This window comes from Corvus kubaryi, unplaced genomic scaffold (assembly GCF_017639235.1).
Source record: "Corvus kubaryi isolate FWS band 111438036 unplaced genomic scaffold, C.kubaryi_AGA036_p1.0 37367, whole genome shotgun sequence".
Lineage (NCBI taxonomy): Eukaryota > Metazoa > Chordata > Aves > Passeriformes > Corvidae > Corvus > Corvus kubaryi.
The window spans coordinates 1,119,615-1,144,970 of NW_024581119.1; the positions used below are offsets into that span (position 1 = coordinate 1,119,615).

General features: G+C 56.1%; 5 protein-coding genes across 9 annotated transcripts; 1 reads left to right on the forward strand and 4 right to left on the reverse strand.

Annotated features, from left to right (window-relative positions):
* Positions 1–111: 111 nt before the first annotated feature.
* On the reverse strand, positions 112–5,213 carry SCN2B (sodium voltage-gated channel beta subunit 2). Its single transcript, XM_042034212.1, has 4 exons — positions 5,129–5,213; positions 2,532–2,698; positions 2,169–2,379; positions 112–2,047 (listed from the first exon to the last, which is right to left on the reverse strand). Exons 1-4 carry the CDS (start codon positions 5,196–5,198, stop codon positions 1,848–1,850), a joined length of 648 nt encoding a protein of 215 aa, XP_041890146.1. The 5' UTR covers positions 5,199–5,213; the 3' UTR covers positions 112–1,847.
* On the forward strand, positions 2,694–8,807 carry LOC121667504 (microtubule-associated protein tau-like). 3 transcript variants are annotated; one of them, XM_042034202.1, is made up of 3 exons: positions 2,694–7,516; positions 7,999–8,258; positions 8,360–8,807. In XM_042034202.1, the coding sequence occupies exon 1, from the start codon at positions 3,103–3,105 to the stop codon at positions 4,543–4,545; it is 1,443 nt and encodes a 480-aa protein (XP_041890136.1). In that variant the 5' UTR covers positions 2,694–3,102; the 3' UTR covers positions 4,546–7,516; positions 7,999–8,258; positions 8,360–8,807. The 3 variants fall into 3 exon arrangements, with proteins under 3 accessions (XP_041890136.1, XP_041890135.1, XP_041890137.1); XM_042034201.1 differs by having other exon boundaries at positions 2,694–7,498; XM_042034203.1 differs by having other exon boundaries at positions 5,679–7,498.
* LOC121667507 (junctional adhesion molecule-like) lies at positions 6,985–12,852 on the reverse strand. 2 transcript variants are annotated; one of them, XM_042034207.1, is made up of 8 exons: positions 12,159–12,852; positions 10,583–10,628; positions 9,123–9,280; positions 8,563–8,788; positions 8,345–8,471; positions 7,957–8,017; positions 7,654–7,749; positions 6,985–7,477 (listed from the first exon to the last, which is right to left on the reverse strand). In XM_042034207.1, the coding sequence occupies exons 1-8, from the start codon at positions 12,336–12,338 to the stop codon at positions 7,316–7,318; spliced, it is 1,056 nt and encodes a 351-aa protein (XP_041890141.1). In that variant the 5' UTR covers positions 12,339–12,852; the 3' UTR covers positions 6,985–7,315. The 2 variants fall into 2 exon arrangements, with proteins under 2 accessions (XP_041890141.1, XP_041890142.1); XM_042034208.1 differs by having other exon boundaries at positions 12,372–12,837.
* A 797-nt stretch (positions 12,853–13,649) lies between these two features.
* Positions 13,650–19,738, reverse strand: MPZL3 (myelin protein zero like 3). Its single transcript, XM_042034213.1, has 6 exons — positions 19,647–19,738; positions 18,768–18,934; positions 18,148–18,358; positions 17,359–17,524; positions 16,547–16,610; positions 13,650–14,673 (listed from the first exon to the last, which is right to left on the reverse strand). The coding sequence occupies exons 1-6, from the start codon at positions 19,711–19,713 to the stop codon at positions 14,647–14,649; spliced, it is 702 nt and encodes a 233-aa protein (XP_041890147.1). The 5' UTR covers positions 19,714–19,738; the 3' UTR covers positions 13,650–14,646.
* An 857-nt stretch (positions 19,739–20,595) lies between these two features.
* On the reverse strand, positions 20,596–25,271 carry MPZL2 (myelin protein zero like 2). Of its 2 annotated transcripts, XM_042034209.1 has the most exons (6): positions 24,957–25,236; positions 23,419–23,585; positions 22,860–23,070; positions 22,499–22,643; positions 21,988–22,075; positions 20,596–21,477 (listed from the first exon to the last, which is right to left on the reverse strand). In XM_042034209.1, exons 1-5 carry the CDS (start codon positions 25,009–25,011, stop codon positions 22,015–22,017), a joined length of 639 nt encoding a protein of 212 aa, XP_041890143.1. In that variant the 5' UTR covers positions 25,012–25,236; the 3' UTR covers positions 20,596–21,477; positions 21,988–22,014. The 2 variants fall into 2 exon arrangements, with proteins under 2 accessions (XP_041890143.1, XP_041890145.1); XM_042034211.1 differs by lacking the exons at positions 20,596–21,477; positions 21,988–22,075 and having other exon boundaries at positions 22,494–22,643; positions 24,957–25,271.
* Positions 25,272–25,356: the final 85 nt, after the last annotated feature.

Genomic DNA, 25,356 nt, shown 5'->3' on the forward strand with positions numbered 1-25,356 from the left:
CTTTCGTTTGTTTGACTGTACAAAGAGCAATAAAAACATCCTGCGCTCGGCAGAGTGCTCGGCAAGGGGAAGGCGCACACCCAAGGCCCCAGCACGACCCACAGCAGCTCCTCCTGTGTGTACAGATCTGTATTTGTCTCTGCTGTGTACAGCCATGTACAGACAGATGCATTGGCAAGTTGCAATCCAAGGATAGTGCACGAAAGAAATGAAAGGCAGATGCAAGACTGGTCATGTGCAACACTCAGAGGCCTCTGTACCCCCGAGGTGCTGGCTCAGTCCCACCAGCAGCCAGGGACAGCCCGGCTCTGGCGGAAGGCGGTGCGGGAGCCCTGCGGCACGGGGCACCGCTGGCACTGTGCGGGGGTGCGGGGACAGCCCGGCCCTCCCTGGGCAGCAGGGCCCGGGGAAGGGAGCCACGCGTGGGACACGGCACATTCCTGCTGCGGATGGGAGGGGAGCAGCGTGGAGCCCAGGGGGGTCGAGTGGGATGGACAGGGCATGTAGGGCTGGGGTGGAAAGCGATGGGGCAGAGCAGGGAGGGCACAGCTGTCCTGCCATCCCTGGGGCCTGATGGCATTGCCGGGGTGGCACCTGCACAGGGACATGGCAAAGGTGTCCCTTCTCTCCACAGGGACACTGCAAAGGTCTCCCTTCTCCCCTGGCAGTGCTGCTCGTGGGTGACGGGACCTCCACCACCTGCCCCTGGGCAGTGTCCCCCGTGGCTCCGTGCACTGTCCCCCTCCTGGCAGCCACGGGAGAAGAAAAGCTCAGGCCCGGTGCCACAGGGGACACTGCCCTGGGTCATTCCCTGCCTGAACCCCTGGTGCTGCCCAGCACAGCTCACCTGCAGGGGAGGCAGGTGGCATACGGGGCTGGGCACGCTGGCAGTGCATTGCCGTGGCAGTTACGGGTGTGCAGTGCTCTGTGGGGAGGCTGGAGGAGGCAGTCTCAGCATGACAGGGCTGCTCCAGGGTGACAGAGCTGTCCTAACTCCGGGCCTGCTGTTGTGCCCAGTCCTTCCCAGCAAGTGCCCAAAAGCTGCTCTTCCTCTGAGCAGCTCTTTGTCTCCACCACCTCAGTCTGACAAATCAGCAGGACATTTCCCACCACAATCACCCTCCCCATGAAGGAAACAAGCACAAAAACGTCAGCCCAGCGCCTTGGGCTGAGATGCTCAGACCCAAAAACAGCCCGAGAGGCAGAAGGGTCCATCCCTTGCACACCTAGAGCCATCAATGGTTCCCAAACACCGCAAAGCTCCAAGATACCAGGTGTGCTCATGGCCTTGGCCCCTGACTTCTGAGCAGCCTGGGACAGTCCCTGAGGAGCAGGAGCTTGCAAGGAGGAGACTGGAAGCTATCGGAATCCCTCGGGATGGGAACGCCAGTGCCAGTGGCCCAGGCACAGCAGGAGCACCTCGGGATGAGCTGTGACCCCCAGGGCAGACTGCTGGCCCCTGCTCGCATCTTCTACTGAGACAGAGAGCAGACAATGGGGCACGGGGCTCTCCAGAGCCCTCTGCCCCTCCTGGCACCCCCTGCTGCAGTCCTTCCATGTCTCACCTGCCCCAGCCTGTCCCCAGCACCTCCTCACGACTCTCCGGCACTCAGAGCAGGGGACAGGCTGGTCCCAGCTCAGCCTCAGGGGCTGCAGCCCCCCCTCCCCAGCCCTGCCCAGCACAGCCAGGCTCCAGGGACCTTCCCTCTGCGCCCTGCTCCAGGCTGGGTTGGGTGTTTGGATGGAAGGAGGGATGCTCTGGGGAGACAGAAATCCTTGCTCTGGGAAGCACATCAAGAGGGTCACGCTGTACAGGGGAGAGGAGGGAGGGGCGAGCAGGGGGGGCGTTACTTGGTGCCCTCGTCCGGGTTGCCTTCGCCGTCCGTCTTCCCTTCCTCCTCCGTCTTCTGGTCGTCCGTGTTGAGCCTCTGCTGCTTTTTCCGGCGCACACATTTCACCACCATCAGCACCAGGATCACCACGGCCAAGAAGCCGCCCACAGAGGCGCCCACGATGACGGCCACCGTCGAGTCGTGCTTCGGGGGCTCTGGGGACACATGGCAGGAGCTCAGGGCACACAGTGTCCAGCGGGAATGGCTGGGAACGGGCAGGGCTCTGGGAGCAAACCCTGCACCCGTGGGTGCCCTGCAGCACAGGGGACCACTGACCTTTGGTGAGCACCTTCAGGCTGATCTTGCCGTGGCCCCGGTGCCGGTCTGGGGGGTTCAGGACGTAGCAGTTGTAGGTGCCCTCGTCCTCCAGCTGCACGTTTTTGAGGGTGAAGGACACGTCGTACTTGGCGGGGTTGCCGGTGAACTCCACGCGGTTCCCGAAGCGGTCCAGCTGCTTGTTCATGATCTTCGTGCGGAACTGCAGGAACTGGGCAGCCGTGGGGACAGCAGGTGAGGCACCCCACGGGCTCATTCCCCAGCCAGGCACCCCCTCCCTGCACACGCCGCCCTGTAAGGAACTCCGAGGAACACCCTTTGAGGTGGTCCCAGGACCCCCAGCAGATCCCCAGTGAGACTCACCAGCTCCTCCGAGCAGTTACTGCACTCCTGGTACGTCCAGTTGAGGGAAAACTGCTTGTTCTCCACCTTGTAGCAGGAGTTGAAGGTGCAGGAGAGCTTCACAGAGGAGCCATTCAAGGCATTGATGGTGGCAGGGGCCATGACCTCCATGCCCAGTCCCGGGGGTGCTGCCAAACGCAGATGAATTAGGGGGGTGTCACAGGCAGCCGTCCTGTGAGCCCATGTCCCCATCCTGCCCTGCCTGCACAGAGCTCTCCCTCGGGCCTGGCACTGCCTTCCAGGCACATCCACGCACTCTGCATCCAGCCAGGACCGGAATTCCCCTGCCCAGCAGGAACAAGAGGAGCAGCCCCCAGCCCTGGCACCGTCCCTTGGCTGCACAGGAAAAGCATCATCCCTGCGCTGGCAGGGCTGATGAGCCTCCTGTGCCATCCCCGGTGCTGAATGCTGCTGCCTGCAGGCCAGCCCTGCTCCCGGCCGTCCCCCGGGGCTGTGCTGCTGCGGGATCGATGGCGCTGTGCGAGGCTGCAGCGTCAGCTCGGGGGCCCGGCGCCACAGCCACACGGAATTTATGGCTGCGCTCATCACATTTCATTCCCAGCAGGACACAGCTACGGCAGCGAGGGCTGGGATCTGCCAGGGCCGGCCCCAGGGGCTTCGGGGGGGGGAATGCAGATGCTTTCCCCTGCCAGCAGTGCCCACGCAAGGATTCTCCAGCTGGGAACGACCAGAGCAAGATCTCAGTCGCTGTTGGGGGAGCAAGGCCAGTCCCTGCTCCCCGGCCTTGCTGAGAAACAGGGGCATTACCTGGTGCAGCTCACAGGGCAGGACTCACCTGGGGAGTGGGCAGGGATGGGGGGTCTGCCCTGCTCCCTCCTCTACTCGCTCCCTGCAGCTCCCCTCAGCAGCACCCAAACCCAGCGCCTGCATCCAGCACCTGTCCCCAGGCTGGGCGACAGGAACAGCCAAGCTGGCTGCAAACACGAGGCCAAGCCCTGAGAAGCGCAGGGACAGGGGGACAGTGAGCCCTGGGAGGGACCGACGGGTACAGGGGGGCTGTGACACCCTACAGGGCAGGGACAGTGACGCTGCCCCCAGGTGCTTTTATGATCACCTCACCTCTCCCCTTGGGCTGCTGCTCTTTGCTCTCAAACCTTCTTCCCGAGGCCAAGCTGGGTGCATGTCAGGGCTGCTCCGCTGGCCGCTCCGCTCCGCCTGCAAGCAGGGCAGGAAAGGGGCCAGGCTCTGCAGCCAGGGAGAAGAGCCTTTCCCAGCTGCAGGTACGGCTGTGTCGAGCCCCAGGTCCCGCTGCGAGGTGGGAACCAGCAGCGCCCTGAAGCTCCCTGGAGGCAGAGCGGTGCCCTCGGGTACGGCCAAGCCCTGGAGACGGCTCCTTGCTGTGCTGGCAGCTGTGGGGAATAACCTCCACCCAGCCCCAGCGCAGGGAGGGCTCCCACAGGGCTCAGGGACACAGGGATGGCACGGCTGGTGCATGGGGACGATTACAGCACCCAAGGCAGGAAGAAATGTCCCAAGCCAGTGTTGCAGCCTTGCCTGGTGGCAGCCACCACCAGGGATGGGAGAGAAGAGCCAGGAGCCGGCCTGCGCCAGCAGGAATGGTTGGAGGAATCCCTGCATGGAATCACTGTCTGGGTGCCCCTCACACGATGCCCTGTGTGCCTGCGGGTGGGTGGCATGGCCTTGTCCCATGTCCTCGGGGCTGCCCAGGGCTCTACAGAGGGATGAGGTGCCACCAGCAGCAAACCTGCCACCCCAAGCAGGGAGACCGCGGCCTGGCAGGACCTGGGAGCACCCTCGTGTGTGGGTCCAAACTTTGCCACTGCCCGGGCACTCAGCCCTGGGGGACAACAGAGGTGGGGGAAGAAAGCCCCAAAACCCCTGGGACCATCCAGGCCGCGTCCTGCGGCGCTGCGCAGGCTCCCAAACGCTCTGTCACGCTGCACCCAGGCTGGGGGGGTACAATTACGGCAGCCTCTACAGCAGCCCTGGCTAGGTTTTGTATCCTCCTTTCCCAGGCTGTCTCCCTGGGGAAAAGCAGCCCATCAGGAGCTCCAGGACAGCACTTCAAAGGAGCGATGCGTGCCCGGCTGCGATCGATGCGGCCGCCGAGCTGCTGACACAACGCTGCTGCTGCGGGGCCGGGCAGCACGCACGGACCGCGGCCCCCAGCACAGCCACCAGCCCAGGGACAGCCACAGGAACAGCCACAGCACCCCTGCCAGCACCCAAAGGACAGCCACAAGCCAGCCCAGCCCACCCACCAGCACCTTCCCAGCCCTGTCCCCACGCCAGCCCGCTCCTCTGCCTGACATGCAAAGGGCTTTGTGCTCAGCCCCCAGCGAGCAGCATGCAGGGCATTTTTAGGAGAAGATGCAGTGGCACCATACCCCCCACCCTGCCCGAAAGCAGGTCACCCTGGCTGGTGGCTCTCTGCAAGGTGCACGCCAGACCACCTCCATCCCCATCCCTGCGGCACAGCGCTTCCCGGGGCTGGGACACGGGCAGGGGGCTCCTGGCCAGGGACACGGGTGTCTCCCCACCTCGGCACATGCAAGGGGGCTCAAGCCGACACTTACCCAGCGAGAGGAGCAAGGTGAGGCCAGTGAGGAACAAGGTGGGCTGCGGGAGCCAGGCTTCCAGGCTCATTTTGACGGACTTTTGTGTGTGAAGAGGACGTGGTGTTGGTGTGGATTGTGGAGGTGGTGGAGGTGTTTTTTCGAACGCCCGGGTTATTTGCAGGTGACATAGAACATTAGAGCCGCTTTCTCCCCACAGCCCAATATGGCTGGAGCGGTGCTGGGGCGAAAAAAAGCAGTAAATGCTGTGGTTGGTGGATTGCAGCCGCCGGAGTGGGAGGGCGGAAAAATTTTCCCCTGAACTGCAGGCGACAGCTCCTGGCACTGCCGGCTCCCTGCTCTGAGCAGGGGCTGTGGCACACGGTGGGTGCCCGCGGCCCCCGCAGCCCCCCGGGTGCAGTGGGGACGTGCAGGTGTGTCCCCTGTGCCCTGCTGGAGGCTGGCGGCCAGCCCCGCTCACACCGCCCGCAGCAGCAGTTCCCGTTCTGGAGAGCCCAGCGGGGCCCAGGAGCGTTGGAAATGCCCTCCTGGAGCCGGGCAGGGAGCAGAGGGGCTGCTCCGGGCTGGGGAGAGCAGAGGGGCCCGAGGCGCCCAGCCGGGATGCCCCAGGTAGGCTGCAGCAGGTGGAGGTGCTCCCGGTCACCTGCGCGCTCCCGGACAGCTCCATCGCTTCCCAGGGCTGCCAGACTCTGCTGGAGGCTCCTTCCCCTTCTCCAGCAGCACCTCCTCCCAGGATAACAGTTCTCCTCACCCAGCCCTTGGGACGGGGAGCCTCTGCCCAGCAGTAACAGGGCTGGAGAAAGTCTTTGGTCCCCTTCGCACCATCAGTCAAGGAAGCCTTTTGGCCCTGGGCTCCAAACCTGGATTCAGGCTGCAGAAATGGGTGCAGGAAAGACAAGAAGACCTCCTGGAGACCGGAGTGGCAGTGACAGAGCTGCTCAGGCCCCGGGACACGGGGCGGTGGCTTTTGCTGGGACAGCATCACTGGGGAGAGAGGAGAGGGATGCCCCGGAGCCAGGGCACACCTTGGTTCCTGTGCAGCAGAGCCCTGGGGAGGCACGGAAAGGGCAGCAGGGAGGCAGGAGGGGTGCAGGGGGGCTCTGCTGCCTGACCAGAGTCCGGAGGGGAAGCAGGACAGCCGGGAGAGAAGGCACGGGAGTGTCCCAGCAGCCCCGCTCAGCAAACCCTCACTGCACACACAGCCCTTTCCCACCCACCCTGGGCAGGCAAAGCCCGCTCTGCTCTGCTGCTACAGCTCCCACGACCCTACAAAGGCCCTGTGCGAGCCCCGACCCTCCCAAATCCAGCTCCGGGGGCTGGTTCCTCCCGAATCCCGTCCCGCGGCTGCCTGCGGGAAAAGAGAGCAGGGTGTCAACGAGAACCAAGGAGCGCAGCGCGGCGCTGCAGTCTCCCGGCAGCGGTGGGAGGTGGAGGGTCCCGGCTCCCTCCGCACCTGGAGGTGTCAAACATCTAAAGATAGAGCGCGACAGCGGGGATAGCGCCCAGCACCCAGAGACACAGCGGGAGCAGCGCCAGCGCCGGCCCAGACGCTGCCCCGGCGGCCCGGGAGGGGTTGCCGGGCTCCCCCCGGCCAGCGCTGCGCGTCACCCGGCTGCTCACCCGTGGCCAGGGGACACACGTGGGGGACCCCACTGCCCGCGGGCTCTTGTCCTGAACCCCTCCGTCCCCATCCTGCTGCCAAGGGACCCCTTTTTTGTCCCGTTTGGCTTTGTTCCCGCCTGCAGCCAGCGGGGCTGGTGGGTGCCCATGCGAGGCTGCACAAGGGTGCAGGGGCTCCCAGGCCCTGGGCCAGGCAGACTTTGGCACACTTGGACATCACACGCTTAGGCAGGAGGTAAAACGAAGATAGGGTCAGGGAAGACTCCCTGAGTTTTATTATCTACAGAAAAATAACGTGACGGCTCCTGCTGCATCTCCCCCCTGGAGATCCTTATCCTGTGCCAGGATCAAAGCTGGAGCGTGAGGCTGTGCCCACTGTGCCCCTCTCCAGAGACCAGGGGGCAAGGCCCAGGTGTCCCCTGGTTCCCTGCAGACAGCTGGGCTGGGCTGTGCCGCAGCAGTGCCCTGGCACGGAGCACACAGTGACGTGTCACCAGTTCTCAGTCCTCAGACGGACGAAGCTGTCTTGGACACTCCTGGACAAGGGGCTGCCATCCCACAGCACAGCTATTTCTCCCGTTCTGGAGCCCAGGGAAGTGCCTCCTGTGGCCTGCTGTGGGGTTCCTTGCTCTGCCCATCCCCCTGTGTCCCCTCTGCCATCCATTCCGACGGGATCGCCCTCTTGGCCAGCTGCACATAGACGCCGTTGTCCCGGCAGTGAGAGGGGTGCTGCAGGGAGCAAGCGACAAGGTGTGAGCCTCACCACGGGTACCAGAGTGGGTTTGGAGGGGGCAGGGGGCACGGGATGCTGGGGTCTGGCATGGGGAGTGAGGCCCTGGATGCCGTGACCCTGGTAACAGGGACAGCGATGTGGGGGTCCCACCATGCCTGCTGCAGCTCCTCACCATGGTTATGTACGTGTCCTCAGCTCTCCTTTTCTTCTTTGTTTCCTGCTCAGCCTTGGGTACCTCAGCTCCAGGGATTGAGGAGTAAATTGCTTCCTGCAAAGGGCAGATCGGGGTGTTTGGAACCGAGCAGCCCCAAACACGGAGGGGCTGCCTGACCCCAGTTACAGGGCAAGCAACATGGCTGGAGCTGGCCAGCAAATGGCCCCTCGTGCCTGGGCAGTGTGGGATCCCCTCCTTCAGCCTCCCCAGCCCTGGGCCCACACACCCAACCCCAGTGATCCCTCCAGCCTCAGCTCTCACCTCTGCTTTGTTGTTGCTGCTGCTCTTCCCCATCCTCTCCAGGGCCGTGTTGGTTGCAAACCTCGAGGGAAGGCAGCAGCAGTGTCACCTCCGGCGAGAAGCAACACCCGCTGCTCCTGTCCCTCCCTCCCTCCCTCTCCCCGGACACTGGCATCCCTTTGCCCATCCCTTTGTCTCTGCTGCCTGGGCACAGCCCAGGAGGTCTGGGAGCCGAGGGGACACCGGCCAGGGCAGGGTGACACTAGATGGCAGCAGGAGGCTGCACCCCACAGCTGAGGAGCTGAACCCTCGCACCCGAGAAGGTCAGGGCAAAGCAGCGAGAGCAGCGCAGGGGGGGCTGCAGGGAGGTGCTTTCTCACCCCCCTAAACCCAGAGCCAGCGCCGGTACCTCTTCCTCACGCAGAGCCCGGCCAGGAACGCCACCACCACGGCCACGCAGCCACAGCCCACCACGGCCGGCCAGAACCCAGAGTCTCTCGGGGGCGCCGCATCCTCGGCGTCTGCTGCTCCTCCTCCTGCCGGGGAGACACCAGGGCAGGGGATGGCACCGCGGGCAGCTCCGGGAGCCTGCGGGCGGAGGGAGCAGCCCCGGGGCGCGGCACGCACCTCTGAGTACCGCGGGGCTGACGTGCAGCACCGTCCGGCTGCGGAAGATGCTGCTGTTCTGGAGCAGCCGGAGCTCGCACTCGTAGATGCCGCTGTCGTTGACACGCGCGTCCTGCAGCCGGATGGAGCCGTCCCAGCGGGACATGTTCCCCTGCCACTGCACCCGGTTCTTGAAGCGGCCCACGGGGACGCCGTAGTTGCTGTAGTAATAAAACACCAACTCCTCCTGCCAGGGCACAGGTGAAGGATGTCAGGTGCCCTGTCCGCCCTCAAGAGCCCTCAGATTCACGCTCTCTCCCTATCCCGTGGATTGTTCTCCTCGCACAGAGCCCGGCGCTCTCTGGGAAGGCTCCAGGATGCAGCAGCCAGAGCGGTGCTTCCCCGGTGCTGCGGGGCCATGCGGACGGGTCCCGCCACCACTCGGGGACCCTTCTTGGAAACTTCCTCTCCTCGTGGCCTGGGGACAGGCGGATGGGCTTCCCCACAGCCTCCCCACAGCTGCCTTGCTCCCCTGCCACCGGCCCCCGTGTCCCCTCCGCGCCACCCCTGTCCTGACCCACCTGAGTGCCAGCTCCTGCCTTGTGCAGCCAGTCCACTTTGTGCAGGGTCCATCCCTTGCTGTCGGGGTCTAGGAAGAGGCACCGCAGCAGCACAGAGTCCCCAGCCCTAGCTTGGAGCTGAGGCTCCATGAACACCCCGGCAGCCCCGCTGCATCGCTCTGCCGGGTACAAGGACAGCAGGATGAGCCCAGGGAGGACGGCCAGGTGCAGCCTGCCTGTCCCCATCACTGTCTCCTCTCCAGGGAAGCCTGGGGCTCCCGGCCCTGACCAGTCCAGAGGCCAAACCTGTGCCTGACCCCTGCTCGTGGCGTGCCTGGGATGTGGGGCAGCACATCCTCCCGCCGCCACACCAAGGGCTGCTGCCGTGTGATCCAGCCGAAAGGAGGCTGGGATGCACAACCCTTGCCCTGCACGCCTCGGAGCCAAAGTCTGCAGCTCCTGCAGGGCTGTGCCTGTGAGTCACTGGCTGGGAGAACCTGTGCTGCTCTCATCTGTACCAGGCCAGGGGCAATTCAAGCGCTTCACATGAAACGCTTCAGTTCCTCCCTCACTGCCCATTTGGCTTCCTTCCCCTTTGCTCACAGGCTCCAGACCTGGGCTTGTACTTGTCTGGCCACGTAAACACAGCTTGGGGTTTCTAGAGAAGCTGGACAGTGGGAAAAAAAGCAAACCAGGGGAACATCAAAGAGCAGAGAGCTGACAACCGGCATGAAGCAGCTGCTGCTCGCTGGCTGCAGAGTGTGTGGCAGGAAGGGGATTAAAGGTCTTCTCCGAACTAAACGATTGTCTGAAATGAGTGGGGCAGAAAATGTCACTGGGGCTTGTCAGCAGGAACCCCACCTGCCTCAGAGCCTGCAGTGAGCTGCAAGGGGAGGCTGAGGCTCTGGCTGTTGTTTGCTGAGAGCTGGCTGAGCTGATTCAGCAGGAGCTGCTCAGACAGGTAGGCTCGTCCTCATGGCTGGGCTACTCTGCTCAGCCTGTCCACAACCACCGAGGGCTGGGCCCTGGCCAAGCACCAAGTGTTTGTCTGAAGCCCTGTAAATAATGAATGCAAAGTGCTGCAGCTTCCCAAACAAGTTCTGTTGGTCTTGACCAGCTGAGGAGCTGAAAATGACAAATATTTGCCAGCGGAGAGGACCAAGGGAGCTCCTTGCCTTGAGCAGAGCCAAAATCAATACCTTGGAAACCTCTCCCTGTATTTAGACTTGGCAAAGCAGTTCTGCTTCTTTCAAAGCCTTGGAGCCTAAACACAGGACACATCCAAGGATGCCAGTGCAGTTTGCAGCCTATATAGGGGAGGTCTGTGGGAAAGGGAGATGAGCACATGCAGGGCCAGAGGAGGGACGGGCACCCAGGAGAGGAGCAGCCCCAAGGGGTTCTCACCACGGGAGGAGAGGCACTGATGGGTCTCACAGCAAAGGCAGGGGGGAAAGCAGAGGGAGATAAAACTTAGTGCTCACCCAGCCATGTCAGCAGCAGGGTCAGGCTCAGCAACATCTTCTCACTCTGAAAAGAAGAGCAGAGGTGACACATGCTCCAGTGTCCCCTGGGGCAGGACACCAAGGACTGGCAACAGGCTCAAGGTCAGAGGAAGACTGTGATGTGCAGCCTCTGAGGCTGGGAGGCTGAAAGTCAGCGCAGCACAGGGGGCAGGGAGCAGGGCTCTGGTTTGTGAGACCGTGCTGAGCCGGGAGAGGAAGAGCGAGTGTGGGGGAGAGGGCTCAGCCTAAACCCCTTCGTGTTTTCTCCTAAGTCACGAATCTTTCCGGTGGTTTGGGGGTCGAGCCTCTGACATCTGAGCTGAGATGTTCACAGGTGCTGACTCTGCTCCGAAAGCAATCGGAGGTTTTTAATATGACAGAATCAGAGAAGCTTGGTTCTAAAACACAGACCCCCTACTCCAGAACTAAATCCTTGCCCCTGGGTGCTGCACACGGTGAGAGGTTCTGCTGGAGCAGTGCCACACTTGGTCCCTGGATTCAGCTTGACCTGCTCCACATATCTCAGAATAAAGCTGACATCTCCTTCCTGCACATCACAGATCTCTCCTGCAGCCCAGGGAAGGACTGGCTGTCACCACCGGGAATGTGCCAGCCCGTGTCCAAAGGAAGGCAAGAGGCAGCACCCTGCTGCCCTGTCCCTGCTCCACGAACCCCAGCTGTGGCCATTCCAAACTTATTTAAGGGTAAAAAGTTACTGAGAGCAGCTCTCCTGCCCCACATGAAGCTGGAATTGAGGCTGCCATTACCAGCACGTATTTTCCAATAGTGCAGAAATGAAATAGAAATAGAAAGACAAGAGCTGAATCATCTCTGGCATCTTGGTGGCTTCTCTCTCTTTGCTCCATCATGCAAGCAAGAGGATCTAAAGGTCAGCCACAGTCAGGGATTCCAGGCCCAGAATCAGCTGCTCAGGACCCTTGGATCAGTTCTAGGCTGAGAAAGTCACTACAGCTTTGTACCTTCATCACCCTGCCCTTTCCACAAAAAAAATATCCTGAGAAGTGGCAGCAAACCTTCTGGAATCCTCTCCCACCTGCCTCTGAAAACACAGGAGCCCTCTGGGGTTGGGTTTTTGCGTGGTTGGCTGTGCTCTGTGCAGCTCTGCCGTGACACGCTTTGCACACCCGACCTACAAACACAACTGCTGCCCAGCCCCAGGGCCCTCAGCACGGCCAGCACAGCTCAGGGCAGCAGACACAGCATCCTGCTTTCCCAGAGACACTGCCAAAACCTGCAGAGCTCCACCCTCCCAGGACCACCCCTGTGCAGCAGCCAAAATAGCAGCCAGCTCCACAAACAGTCCTCAGCTGCAGAAAGCTGAGGTTTGTATGCCCAGAACCTCCAAAAAGTCCCTGCAGCTGAGCAGCTGGGGCTCTGGGCTTTATGTGCCACCAAGTCCTTGCTGGATTTATTGGCCTGTTTTCGAGAAGGATTTCTGGTCCCATCTGGGGACACATTTTGCAGGGTCTCCCCCTGTGCCACACAGCAGTGGGAGGGTGCTGGGAGGCACCAGCTGGAGCCAGCACCCACTCACCAGCTGTGCTGCGTGTGCCAGTGCTGACACATCCAAATCGCCTCTCCCAAAGAGATCGGGGGAGAAAGGGCACGGACACCGCGTGGCCTTCACATCTCCCTGCTTTTGCACGTGGCATCTGAGTCGCCAGCACTTCTGCTCCCCTGGTTCTCTTCCTGGGAAAAACAAATGAAAAAGCATCCAGGAATAAATATTACAGCAAAAAATACTCACCTAGTGTGGCCTGGGGAAGCCAGCTTGTCTAGCATGAAGGCTTCTTCAGCGACTGATTCAGCTACTCTGAATCATCCCGAGGTCGCATATGCAAGACCTTTCTTGGCAGTTCCTTCTTTAAGGTTGAGTCTGGTGGTCACTTTCACACGCAAGAGAAAGCGGAACAGCAAATTAGGATGTGCACCAGAGAGGAGAAACCAACTGCAGGTGCACCTGCCTGAGAGGGGCGAAGGGGCAGCTTCAGGAGGCAGCTCACAGGCACGGCTGTGCCTCAGGCCCAGCGGGGCAGACTGGCCTGACCAGTCACGATGACCAGTCCAGGACACAGAGGTTGCTGGCCCACACCCTGTGCTCCCTCCTGCTTTGTTTTTCGGGGCTCAGAGCTGGTTGGAGAGCTGCCGCTGCTGCACGCTGGATCTTGTCCCAGTGAGGCAGCAGCAACACTGAGTGATGGGGCTGTGCCTTCCTCCTGCTGCTGCCAGAACCCTCAAGGGGCTGAAGGGCCCCTGGGCCTGCCTGGCACAGCATGGGCAGCTGCTTCCTTCGGAAACACACACCAGCCACTGATTTTCATCACTGCTTCCCCTCCTGGCCACTTCGAAAGGCCATTTTCACCCTTCCTCTTTCCTTGAAACACCAGAGCAGCTCCTGTTCTCCATTCCAGTAGCACCCTGTTCTGCATGGTGCACCGAGAAATTTCCATGTGGGCGGCAGAGGAAGAGAAAGCTCAGCACCAGTCACAGCTCCAAGGTGGCAGCTCAGCTTTGCACCAGGGAGCTTTGCCCAGGATCCAGCACACTCATGGCCAAGGAGGCAGAGCTGAAATCCAACATTTTGCAGCAAAAAAGAGCCTTTGGTTTTCACAGAGAAGTCATGTGGGTGTGAGTGCTGCGAGGGGAACAGCAAAGCCACTTCCTGCAGGCTGCACAATCCCCCCAAAAACCTTTCCCAGGAATGTTTTGGCTGACAGAGGTGTTGTGTCACCAGGGAGCACAGACATTTTAAATATTGCTTTATAGTAGACAGGAGAAAATTTTATTTCTTTATCTGGAGGCACAGATCTACAGCTGACCTACTTCTCAGTAGGAGCGTCACCACACCTGAAACCTGCAGCCAGCCCAGAGCTGCTGAGAGGGGACCTGGTACCTGTCCCCTTTTGGGTTAAATCTGCTCCCTAAAAACCTTTACCCATCATCACACGACAATTTTTACACCTCAGGATGGCAGTTTTATGAGTTCAGCTCTATTTAGCCAAATAAAGAGACCCACAGCCCAGAATGAAATAATGCAATTTATTGGTAATTGCACAGCAAAATCAACAGCAAACCTGTAGCACATCTGTAAAAGGAGAATATTTGACTGATACAGAAAGACAGCAGCTTTTTAGGGGTTGAGTGAGTGAATTCCTCTGCTCTCTGCCATTCACTGTTGGACAAGGCTGGGGAAAGAGGAAATGCCCTTCCTCGAGGGGAAGTAATGCTGCACAATTAAACATTTCCATAAAATGGGTCCTAGAAGAAGGGAGGAAGAAAACAACTACTGCAAACAGAACATTCCTTTGGGCAGTGCTTGAGTCCATGGCTGAGGTAGATGGGGTTGTGTGTCCCCAGAAACAGAGTCCCCATTGGCATTTCTGATTTAAAAAAGAAGAAGAAAAAAAAAAAAGCTTTCTATGAATTGTGCTTCACTTCTACAAGTAGAAGGAGAGGTACCCAGTGATGCAGCTGAATAAACCAAAAAATACTTCAAAAGCAGTAGGTTCTCTTCACTCCAAGACAGAGGATGCCAGATACCATCATCAAACTGGTTTGAGTCAGTATGTTCCACAAAAACTGAGAATAAACCTTGTCAGTGCCCAAAGGCAAGCAGCCCAGAGAGCTGGAGCAGCCTTTACTTCAAGAAGTTGGGTTTCCAGGGCTCAGGAAAGGAGGAATGTCACCAAAAAAAAAAAAAAAAAAATCAAACCAATAAACAAAACCAATTTGCAGGTAAACCAAGGCACGCTGGCACTGTAGGCACTGAGGCTTCTGTAGGCCCTGCAGATCTGAGGGCAAGAGACTTTCTTTTCCCCAATGTATTAGAAAGATTTTTTAAAAAAAAATCATTATTTTGTGCTTAAATAGAAGTGAATTATCCCATCAGCATTATTCTTCCAATCCACAGAGAGCAGAGCACATCCTTCAACCTGCACTGGTTATCCAGCAGCCTCTGGAAGGATCTAACCACAGTTTTCAGTGCTGAAATTTTAGTATTTTTCCACAGCTTCAGTCTTCCATCAGTATGGATCATCCTCATCCGTGTCCTGAACAGGGAACATGGAGACAGAAACTGTGTGTGAAGACATGAATGAAGTCATGAGTTCAGCCAAATGCTGAGCCTGGCTGGGCTGCTGGCAAGAGCCTAAACGCTTCCCAGAAATGCTGCTGTGCTTGAACAAGCCTGAGGACTTGCAAAAACACTGCTGTAAATATAAATATAAGCACTAAATCTGTTTGACCTCTCCCAGACACAATGACCATGGCATAACCCACAAGTGAAATGTGTTTCAAGAGAAGCAGCAGCTAAAGATGAACCAGAAAGTGCAGCACGACCCTGCAGAGACAGTCCTGAGCAGCACAAATTATTGTTTCTCAGCCCTGACAGACACCCCATCATTGCTCTAACCACAGCACTCATCTGACGGTGTCCCCACAAGCACCTCTGCAGCTCTGAGCTGGAAACTCACCCCAACACCTCAGCTCTACAAGGGAAATCTCACTGACACCCCAGACTTTTTGAGCCTAAAGAGGTTTTCCATTGGCTTTGCAATTTTAATTGCTTGGTCACATACGAAGCCTGAAAAAGCACATTAGAGACACCTCAAAAATGCAGAATCATTAAAGTGAGTGGGGCAGCATTCTCAGAGACCTGATCAGATAAACAGTGCAGTATCAGACAGCAAAGGATCACACCTGACAAAGTACTCTACATGAAAGCAGCAGGATTTTATCGCTCCAATTTGACTCCTCCCAAAGGATGAGAGGACATTTTTCAACTTTTAAGATCTCCCATTCCCTGACAGCATTTCCCTCACCAAACTGGGGCTCCATCCTTTCCCACCTCCCCACCTGGTGCTTCCCTGGTTCCCAGAATGTCACCTGGAACAGCCTTTCCACCTCCCAAGGCAACTCTGCCTTTGGCACAAAGCATTTCCTGCTTCCTGCACCTCTCCAAAGCCTCGTTCCCAACACTGCAGCTCTGTACCTGCTGTGTCTAATGCAGAACTGTAAATATTTTATGTTCAACTTACGTAATTGCCTGTTTTTCATCCCGGATCTAATAGAAACCATCAGCACACGCCTGTCTGAAGGCTTGGGCATTTAGGACATTTTAAATCACTGGCATTAGAAGAGCAACACATATTTAAATCCTCCTTAACACACGTCCTGACTGCGTTCATGAGATTCAAAGGTGCCCCTGAGGTAAATCTGCTCTGCAGGACATGGTGGAAGAATGAAAGCCCTCTCAAAGCAGGCATTACTCTGGAATGTGCCATGCTTGTGGTTGCTGATTCCAGCACACAGGACTCACACAAAACAAGGGCAGCAGATGGCAAAGACACTCAGGAGCTGGAGCACAAGGCACCTGATTAACAGGAGCTGCTGCTGGGGTGGGAAGGGAAGGAGCAGAATTAAAAGGCAACCACCACTTCAGAGAGCACAACAAACAAAAAGCAGAAACAAACAAACAAATCACAAGGGTTTAGCAATGTTCTGTCATAATGAAAACGAGGTGAAAGGAGGAAGATCTCCACCACCTCTGCAGAAACACGGGGGGCTGGGGGGTGACTGCCTGCCTGCCTTCCCCACTGCAGCACTGCCAACCCCAAACTGCTCACACAGAGCCCCTAAAGAAACCTCACAGCAGCTGGCACTTCAGCCCTGATTTTTCTTCTTAAAATGACAGCTTTGATTCCAATCAAGTCAAATGAGAAATCAATTTGATGGATGTCATGACAGCTTCCCCACCAGTACAACCAGCAGTTCTCAGTCCCTATAGCTGGGAAGCTCCCAGGAGCCATTTGGGACACACCTTGGACACCCAGAGATGTTATGACACTTTACCTGCTGCTCCTAGCACCTTCTTTGAGCATCCAAGTTGGCAAAACCTCTGTGAAAACACCAACTTTCACTTACCACACAGTTCAGGCACCACTCCCTGAGTTTTCCCCCGCAGCCGGCTGTGTCTGTGTGCTCAGGCCTGCAGGAAAAGCACGGCATCAGGTTGGACTTTTCCCCCCCAGACATTCCGGTATCTCCTCTGGACTGAATTCTGGTTACACCACATGGAACTGAAGGTTTTTCATCGTGAGGAAAAGCCTTTGACTCCACACAGCAAAGCCAAAAGGACTGAAAGCTGCCAGGTGCCTCCTTTTGAAGGCAGATATTTCACTTAAGTGCCACAAAGATTAAAACAAAAGTTGCTTTTTGGCTGGCAAATCTTATACCACCAATCAAAAGATTCAGAGACTGCAGCAAAAAAAAAAAAATCATTCTGCAAGGAATTGAGCAGAAGGGAATTCAGTCTCCAAGGCTCCTTCAGTATGTGGCATCTCTGCTCAGGCCACCACAGGTAGCATTATTGGGTTTATTTTGTTGTTATGGTGACTTCAGTACAAAATGCAACACACAAAGCTCACCATGCAAAACACTGTGCTGACTCAGGCTAAAATAAACCTCATTACAGAAGTGAGATAGTGTCTGACCCTAAACTGCTGCAGTTCCACGGCATTCCTCACGCGAACGACAGGAAAAGGGGATGTGCACTCACTCGGTTTATGCTCCAGCACAGGAATTTCCCAAAGCTTTCCCACTGCTGGGTGAGAAGCAGATACCAGTGACTGAACCACAGACAGTTTGTGCTGCAGGACAGTGGGGAAATCATCCCTCATGCCTGCGCCAACACCCTGAAGTGGAAATACAGGCTCCAGCCTGCAGCCAGGACTTACTCATCAGACACTTCGATGGAGGATTTCTTGTAGCCACATTTTCCTTTCTCCTTCATCACCCGGAATTTCCTCCCCATCCTCACCAGCAGCAGAATGACCACGAGGATGGAAGGGAGAAACACCAGGATGGAGAGCAGAGCTGCTGAGGTCAGCTGGAAGGCCAGGCCTGAAAAGCAGTAAGACACAGCTTGGCTGAGCCTCTGGCACAAAAGCTCACCCAGAGCACAGCTTGGTGGCCCTTTCACATGAAACACAGGGCTGGCAGACTGGAAACAGCCTGTCCCCACATCTGCAGGGCTCCAGTGCCCACATCTGCGGGGCTCCTGTCCCCAAACCCAGCCCAGCCAGGTGCCTCCACTGCAGAGGAAGGCAGGGCACGACACAGTTCTATCAGCACGGCTGAGCTGGGAATTTGGGGCAGGGCTGGCACGCAGGGCAGATGAGGAAATTATTACTGACAATCAGTGCTTGTGATGTGGAGATTATTTTTAGGCCAGCGTTTCCTCAATGTTTAACTTGTTCTGCCACAATTTGCGGAGGCTGAAACTTCTGAACAAAGGGACGCTTTTGATTCCTGTTATCACCACAGCTTCCCCTGTCCCTTCCTGCCCCAAATCAATTCAGTAGCTCTCAAAGTACTGAGCTCAGAGAGCGGGGCTGAGGCAACCCCTGCTGAAACTCCAGCAAGGAACTCCAGGGAGCATTTCCCACATGATGCTCAGGGTTCCAAGATCCCAGAAAGCAACTCTAGCACATAGGTGAGGCCAAATTCTGGGCAGGGAGCCTTACCCCGCTCTGTAACCACCAGCACTGTCTGGGGAATGTTGTGATAAACGTCCGGAGGGTTCTTCACGCTGCAGATGAACGTCCCGTTGTCACTGAGCACTGGGCTTTGGATAGCGATGGAAGCATCACCGTTAGCAACATTCCCAACCCAGGATATCCTGTCTTTGAACTTCCCCGCTGTTGTGGGGTGTGGAACAGACTGATAATGAAAAACCTGCAAGGAGGGAAAGGCAATAATTGTGGCAATAAAACACTCACCCAAGAAAGCAGAGTGAACTGCTTGTTGCATTGCAAAAATAAAGGAATAATGACACACTAAGAAGCCAGGCAGGATATTTCCTATATAAGAGAAATAAAGCTACCAATCAAATCTTTACAGTCATTCTGTGTAGCGCACAATGCAGCACTTGTGGCAAACCCACAAATTTATCTACTTTATCATTATTGTTCTATTTTGTCTTTACATAGAACACTTTTTCACCCAGAGAACACCAAAGGAATTTTACAGGGGAAGGAAGGCAACAACGAGACTCCCAAACCACAAAGCGAGGCAGCAGCCCAGCAAAGCAAACAGAAAATTCAGATTTTCAGCATGCCCAGAGGCCTGGCCCTGTTCCACCTACTATCTCCATCTGGCCCCCAGCAAGGGGACGGTAGGTCCAGTCCACCAGCAGGCTCTCCGTGATGGGGGAGCTGGATTTGAAGGAGCATTTCAGCAGCACTTGCTCACCCACAAAAGCTCGGACTTTAGGACTGGCTTTAATTTCCAGGGAAAGAACACTGCAGACATCTGATGGAACAGGCACAAAAGGCAGGGATTAATTTCTTGTTACCTGTGAGATGCAAAATTGTCCCAGAAATACCGACACGTGTGCAGGTCAACCAAAATTCAAAGACTAAAGCACAGCAGGGCCTCCCTCCCCCACACTGAAATTTGAAGAAAAGCAGCAAACTTCCCTGACCAATCCTCCGTGGGGCTGGAACGGGCTCCAAATAAAGTACCTGGGAAGTACCAGCACAGCTGTTCAGGTGTGGAGACCAAGAGCCGAGAAATGGAATCAGCTGCGTCTCTGACGAGTCGCAAACCCCCAGCTTTGGGTACTTTAATGCAATTCCGCTCTGTGTTTCTTGCCACAGCGCCTGAATTTCACACGCACCGGGTCGAAAGTCTCCCCACAGCACCAAGGGCTCTCAGTTCTTGTTTCCAGCGTGTGCAGCCACTTCTGCCCCGTTCAGCTGCCGCGATGCTCCGGCCCTTCCCGAGGCTCCCACCGCTCCCGGGAAGAACTTCGTCCGAGCCTCCCACCGCTCCCGGCCGGCCCTTCCCAGGCTTCCCACCTCCTCCAAAGTGCCCACCGCCCCGGGACCATCCACCGCCCCCAGAGCCGCAGCCCGGGCGCTCCCGGCCCGGTTCCCACGCGGGACCCTCCGGAGCACCGCGGGCACCGCCGCTCCCGTCCCGTCCCGTCCATCCCACCCCGCCCCCCGCAGCCCCCCGTTACCGAGCAGCAGCGGGAGGAGGAGGAGGAGGAGGCGGCCGCCGGCCCCCGCCGCCCCTCGGCGCCGCATCCCGGCCGGGCTCAGCCCCGGAACATGGCGCTCACCTGGCGCAGGTGAGGGCGGGGCAGCCCCGAAATGGCCGCGGCGCTGGGGACGCCTGGGACGGCCGCGCAGCCGGCCCGGGGCCAGCGGAGGGGCCGGCGTGGCCACCGCGGTTGTCCCCAAATCCCCGAGCGGTTCCTGTCACCGCCAGCCCGCTCCCTGCGCTTTTTTTTTTTTTTTTTTTTTTTTTTTTTTGGGTGCTGCCGCAAAACAAGGAATGTGTCAGGATGTTCCTCGCTGTGAGATCTTTGTAGATTTTCAAGCGCAATCAGCAAAAAAAGGGAGACCTAATCAGGGGAACAGGCAGCAGCTGCATCCCTTAGCCAAGGACATCCTGGAACTGACACGTTTTGAGGATGTATTAAATCAAGATGTTGATGTGTGTCTATGTGTACATGGCTAACTGGGCAAAACACCCAAGGTTTATATATCCCAGAGCTGAACTATCTTGGTTATAATAATAAAAATCACACCTACAGATCAGAAAGACCCTGGCCAGGTGAAGACCCTTCCCCTGAGCAGCGGTAGAAGTTGGCTGGGGTGACGTAACTTGTACGGGAATTAATAACCCAGCGTGAGAGAGGGGCTGTACTCGTAAAGTTATTAATGCTGAATTTCTGTGTATAAATAATGGCATGAAAAGTCTGCTGGGGGGTGCTGGGTTTGTGAGACACCACTGAGCACCCAGGCCTGGGCTCCTCTGAAATAATAATCAACATCTCCATGAAGTATTTCACTATTGGTTTGTTGCACACCAGGTAACAAATCCAATTTTGGGGACAAACAGTGCAAATCTGCTCATCTGAGGTGTCAGGGACTCCCAGGTCACAGCCCCCCTCCATACCAGCATAGCTCTCAGCAAGGTGTCTTTATTTACAACACAGGTGAGAGAAAATGAAAACAAACAGCCAGGAACAGCCTGGGAACGTGCGGGCACATCACAGGTTGTAAAGCAATAAAGACGCCCTACAAACAAACTGGTCAAGGCTTTGATTTGGGGCTGGGTAAATACTGTAATGGGATTGATTTGGGGCTGGTTAGACGCCGTTATAGCTCCATGGGTTCCAGTTTTGGGGGCTGGAACTAAGGGGAACAGAGGGGAGCACTGGGATAACGAGCGTGGGAATGTGAACAGGAGGGGGAGCTGCTGAATCCAGGCAGAAAACTCCTCAGCCCCCAGAGCCTCCCAAAGCTGCAAGAGATGGATGTGAAAACCACCCCGGCTGGTGAACGCTGTCCCTAACAAACAGCACACATTGCCCAGCTCTAACACTGTCCATCTAACGCAGAAAAGCGATTCCAAGTACGTCTGTTGTACCAGCTGAGCCCTCACTGCTCAGTCCTCCTTTTCAGGATCTCAGGGAGGATTCTCAGGGAATAAAAACAGGGCAACACAAAGGCACGTTGTGGTTTCTAAGGTGCAAGAGTGCATCTGCTCAAACACCTCCCAGCCCTCCGTTCAGTCTGCTGTCTTGGCACTTTTGTCTTCCAGAGGAGCCTCGCTCGCATTCCACAGGTGAGAAGATGGAGAGGAAAGTTCTTTGTTCATGGGGCAAGTTCCTCCTGCTTTGCTTCACTGGAGGGAATTCACAGCTCATGTAAAGTCACCCTATCTCCGTGCAAGACTTTCAGGTTGAGCAGAGGTACCACACGGGCAGCGTGGGGCGTCTGTAATCCAGCTTTGTTCTAACACCCCAAATTACAAGCTTTCACCAGCTGCTTTGGAAGTACCTGAGAAGAAAGATTATAAGAAAAACAAACATCCATTACTCAGGGTTATTGTCAAAAACCAAAATAATAGAGGCAACTGCTGACCTCAGAAACTGTGGGTAAAATTTATGCTGACAAGTTTAGGCAAAGCCAGGGAATATGGAAACAGATCCAGTCTTCCTGTAGCAATTTTAAAACAATAAAGGTTAAAGTAATCAAAAAGCAGATACAAAACTGACAAAGGGGAAGTAATTCATTCCTCTTCATCCACAAAGCAGGAATGCCATGGAAAGCAGCAACAATGGCTTTCCTACAAATGCTCCTCAACACCAAGGTGGAGAAATCTCTTGCATATTTATGAGGCTGTGATGATTCAGGGATTGTTCAGCTGTCTCTGAAGGATCCTCAACAGCAAAGTGTGACTGTGGCCTCAGTTCTGACTGTGAATAGCAGGAAAATACCCGAGGGAATCTGTCCTGGAGAGCCCACAGGAACACTGAGACATTAATTACAGAAGGCTTGGATGTGTACCTGCATTGTGCACACCAGCAAAGACCTTTAGTCTTCCAATGGAATGGGTTCCTTTTCTTCCCTCATCTTCAGACTCTCCTTTTCTTTACTGTTATAAAAAGGGGAGAAAAGAGAAAAAAAAAAAAATCCCAAATCAGTGTCATGCTGAGCAGCAGGGTGTCCTGAGTTACACACAGCACACCCAAGGTGAGATGGTGAGTGTGCCACACGTGTGGTGAGCACAGCTCAGGGGACAGGGTGGTCACCTGCCAGCCACCACCACGGCACCTGGCTCCTTCTCTGGGTGAGGAGCCACTGAGAGAGGCAACAGCCAAATGAGGACTCCAGAGCTTGTCCATCCTGGGGCTCTGTTCTGCCTGCACACAGCCAATTATGGCTAATTGGGTTGGCAGTTTTGCATTGTAGATGCTCCGTGCAGGGTCCACACCAATAATTCAGAAAGGCCGTGGAGATAAAGTTGACAAGCTCTCCCAGGAGCCTCTCCCTCCCTCCCTCCCTCCCATGTCCTTACAGCTCAGTGTCTGCCACCTCGATCCTCTTGTCTCGCGCTTTCCTACGATGCTGCCGACAGATAATCACAGCTGTCACCACGATGATCATCAGGCCAGAGGCCGATCCGATGGCAATGGCCAGGAAATGGATTTCTGAGAAAGTCACTGCGTGGGGAGAGACAGAGGAGTGAACCAGAGGGACACCCAGGAGGAACGAGGCTGGGATCCTGTATCTGTGAATAAAACCTTCCCTCAGTCTCCTCTTTTTCCCCTCACGCTTTCTACTTACAACCCCTTTTCTCCCATAGTTTTCCCGGGTGTGGAGGAAGGCCACTCTGGCTAAATCCACACGGCCTCGGGGGGAGTTTCTTGGCCTCTCACCTTTCTGCACAACCCGGAGTCGCACCTCCCCGATGGTGCCATAGACATCTGGCCGGTTTGTCACCTGGCAGGTGAAGGTCCCGTTGTCAGTGGGCTGCAGGTTCCAGATGATGATGGAAACATCGTTACGCTCGATGTTCCCATCCCAGGTGACTCGCTCTTTAAACCTTCCAGAGGGGGGCTTGTAGGGCTCCTTCAGGTAGCGAAATACCTACAAAAATCACCGAAATGTCGAATGGCCTGGGTTGGAAGGGACCTGGAAGATTTCTGAAGTCGCGTCAGGTGCAGGATGTCACCTAAGACAGGGCTCAGCTGTGGTGTCAGCAGGTCCAGCTTTATCAAGCCACAAATATTTTAACCCTGATCACCCAAAACTAAACATGAGAGGGTGTTTTTTAGGCAGGGTCTATAAACAGAACTCGGATTAATCACTACAAGTGACAAAGGCCCAAATGTACTTGTGGGTTTTGGGTGTGTCCATACCCACTCGCTGCTCACCCAGTGCTGGGTGTTGGGGCAAGGGTGAACCCCTGAAACAGAGCACAAAGATCTCACTCACCGGCTCGTGAGAGCTCAGGTCCTCGGGCTGGAAGTTCCAGCTCACTAACAGCTGATCGCTCACGGGGCTGCTGCTGGAAAAGGTGCATTTCAGCCGCTGGTTGGTCCCGTTCACGGCAACCACCTCCTTGGCAGTGTGAACTTCCACTGCTGCCGCCAGCCACAGCGCTGCAGGGCAAACAGAGGGCTCAGAGGGGGGAAATCGCTGTTTGGAGTGAGCTCATCACTGCTCCTTATCAGCTTGAGTTCTTTGGGAGCCTTATGTGCGCTGGCAATGGATAACCTGAGTGTGTCAGGCACATTCCAAGGCGGGTGGTCCTGCAGATTTATTCAGAAAAACCTTCTCAAACTGGACTGAAACCCACTCAATAACTGCTGTTTCCCGTGCTAGAACTTCCCTTTATACACTTTATACTCAGCCTCATGCACACCACAGTGAAACTGCTCTTACTGATGTATCCAGAGCCAGTTTTAGAGGGTTTATGGCCCAGCTGGGCAGCTGCAGGTAAATTCAGTCAGGCTGAGGAATTCTAGAGGAAATCCTCAAGGTAAATGTGGATTTGTTTATCCAAGAAACATCCCCACAACCACCACAGCTGCTGCTTTAAAAATAAGTGAGCATCGCTCACTTGATGCTCCCCTGGAAGAGGGACAACCAGCAGGAGGGAGAGCAAGGAAAAGAGAGGAGGAAAATGAAAAATAAGAAAAATTAATGATTGCTAGTGAAGGAAAAAGACTATCCTGTCACCTTAGGAAGTTAACTCACCCCAGTGTGATTCCAGCCAAAAAAAAGCTTATCTAGGGTTGTAAAACATAACTGCATAATAAAGACGTATTTGGAAGTAATTTATGACTAAATACTTCCTTCCAAATAATTCCTTATCTCAAAAGGGAAAATATTTGGAATGCCGAAACACTGAGGCTATTCACACGTGCGAAACTTCACTGGCAGAGATCACATTGCTCATACGAAGACTCGGTGCCAAATCTTTTCATTTTAAACTCCTTGAAAAGAACTAAGTGAGAAATAAGTGTAAAATACTTTTTCCCAAGGCAGATTACACCCGCGCCGCGTGCTGATGCATTTGGGAAAGAAGACGTGTCATTCTTAAAATCCGGGTGTTTTGATATAAACCACTGAAAATCCAAGTGAGTTTCGTGTCCGTCTGGAACCTTTGCTGTGTAAAGGATCTGAACCTGGGGCTCCTGGACAATCCCTGATTGTTTAGGAACAAAGGTAGGGGGGAAAAAAAAGACAAAAAGGCTGGGAGTAAAGTTCAGATTCCTGGCAGGAGAGAAAAAGACTTTGAAACCCGAGCTGAGGAGGAGATCAGTGAAGGAAATCGGTGTTCTTCCGCTGGAATACGCCTAAACCTGCCGGGGAAGAAACTCAACCGCTTCGTGCCACTTCCAGCGAACCCCGCACAGAAAGAATCGCAGCAAGGACGGGGAGAAAGCCTCTGCCTTAGGGATAATTTAAGGGATCAGAAGAGGGGGGTGAGGACGGCAGCACGGCCGGCCAGGGACAGGTTTCCTTACCTCGGAGCTGCACCCCAAGGACGAGCGCAGCGCCCAGCCAGGTGCGGCCGCGCATCGGGGAGAAAGTCCAGGTCTGCAAAGACAAATCCGCTCCGGGCTCTCGGTGACCGGGTGGAAGATGAGTTTCACAAAGTCTTCCCAGCACAACAGGGCAGATTCCTTGCCGCCAGCTCGGCCTGCAAGGGAAGGTGAGCGCTCCCTGCCGAGGTGTGCCCAGCCCCGCTCGCTTCTGCCCGTAAATCAGCGAGATTCCCAAGGTAAGATTAATTTCTTCTCCCTCCCATATTCCCCTGCTCTTTTGTGTTGCAATCATTCCTCCTCCCAGCTGCCACCTGAAACCACTCCCCTCTCGTGGGAGGTAAAAGAAAAATTGCCTGGAGGTGTTCATAGGTGGCTCGAA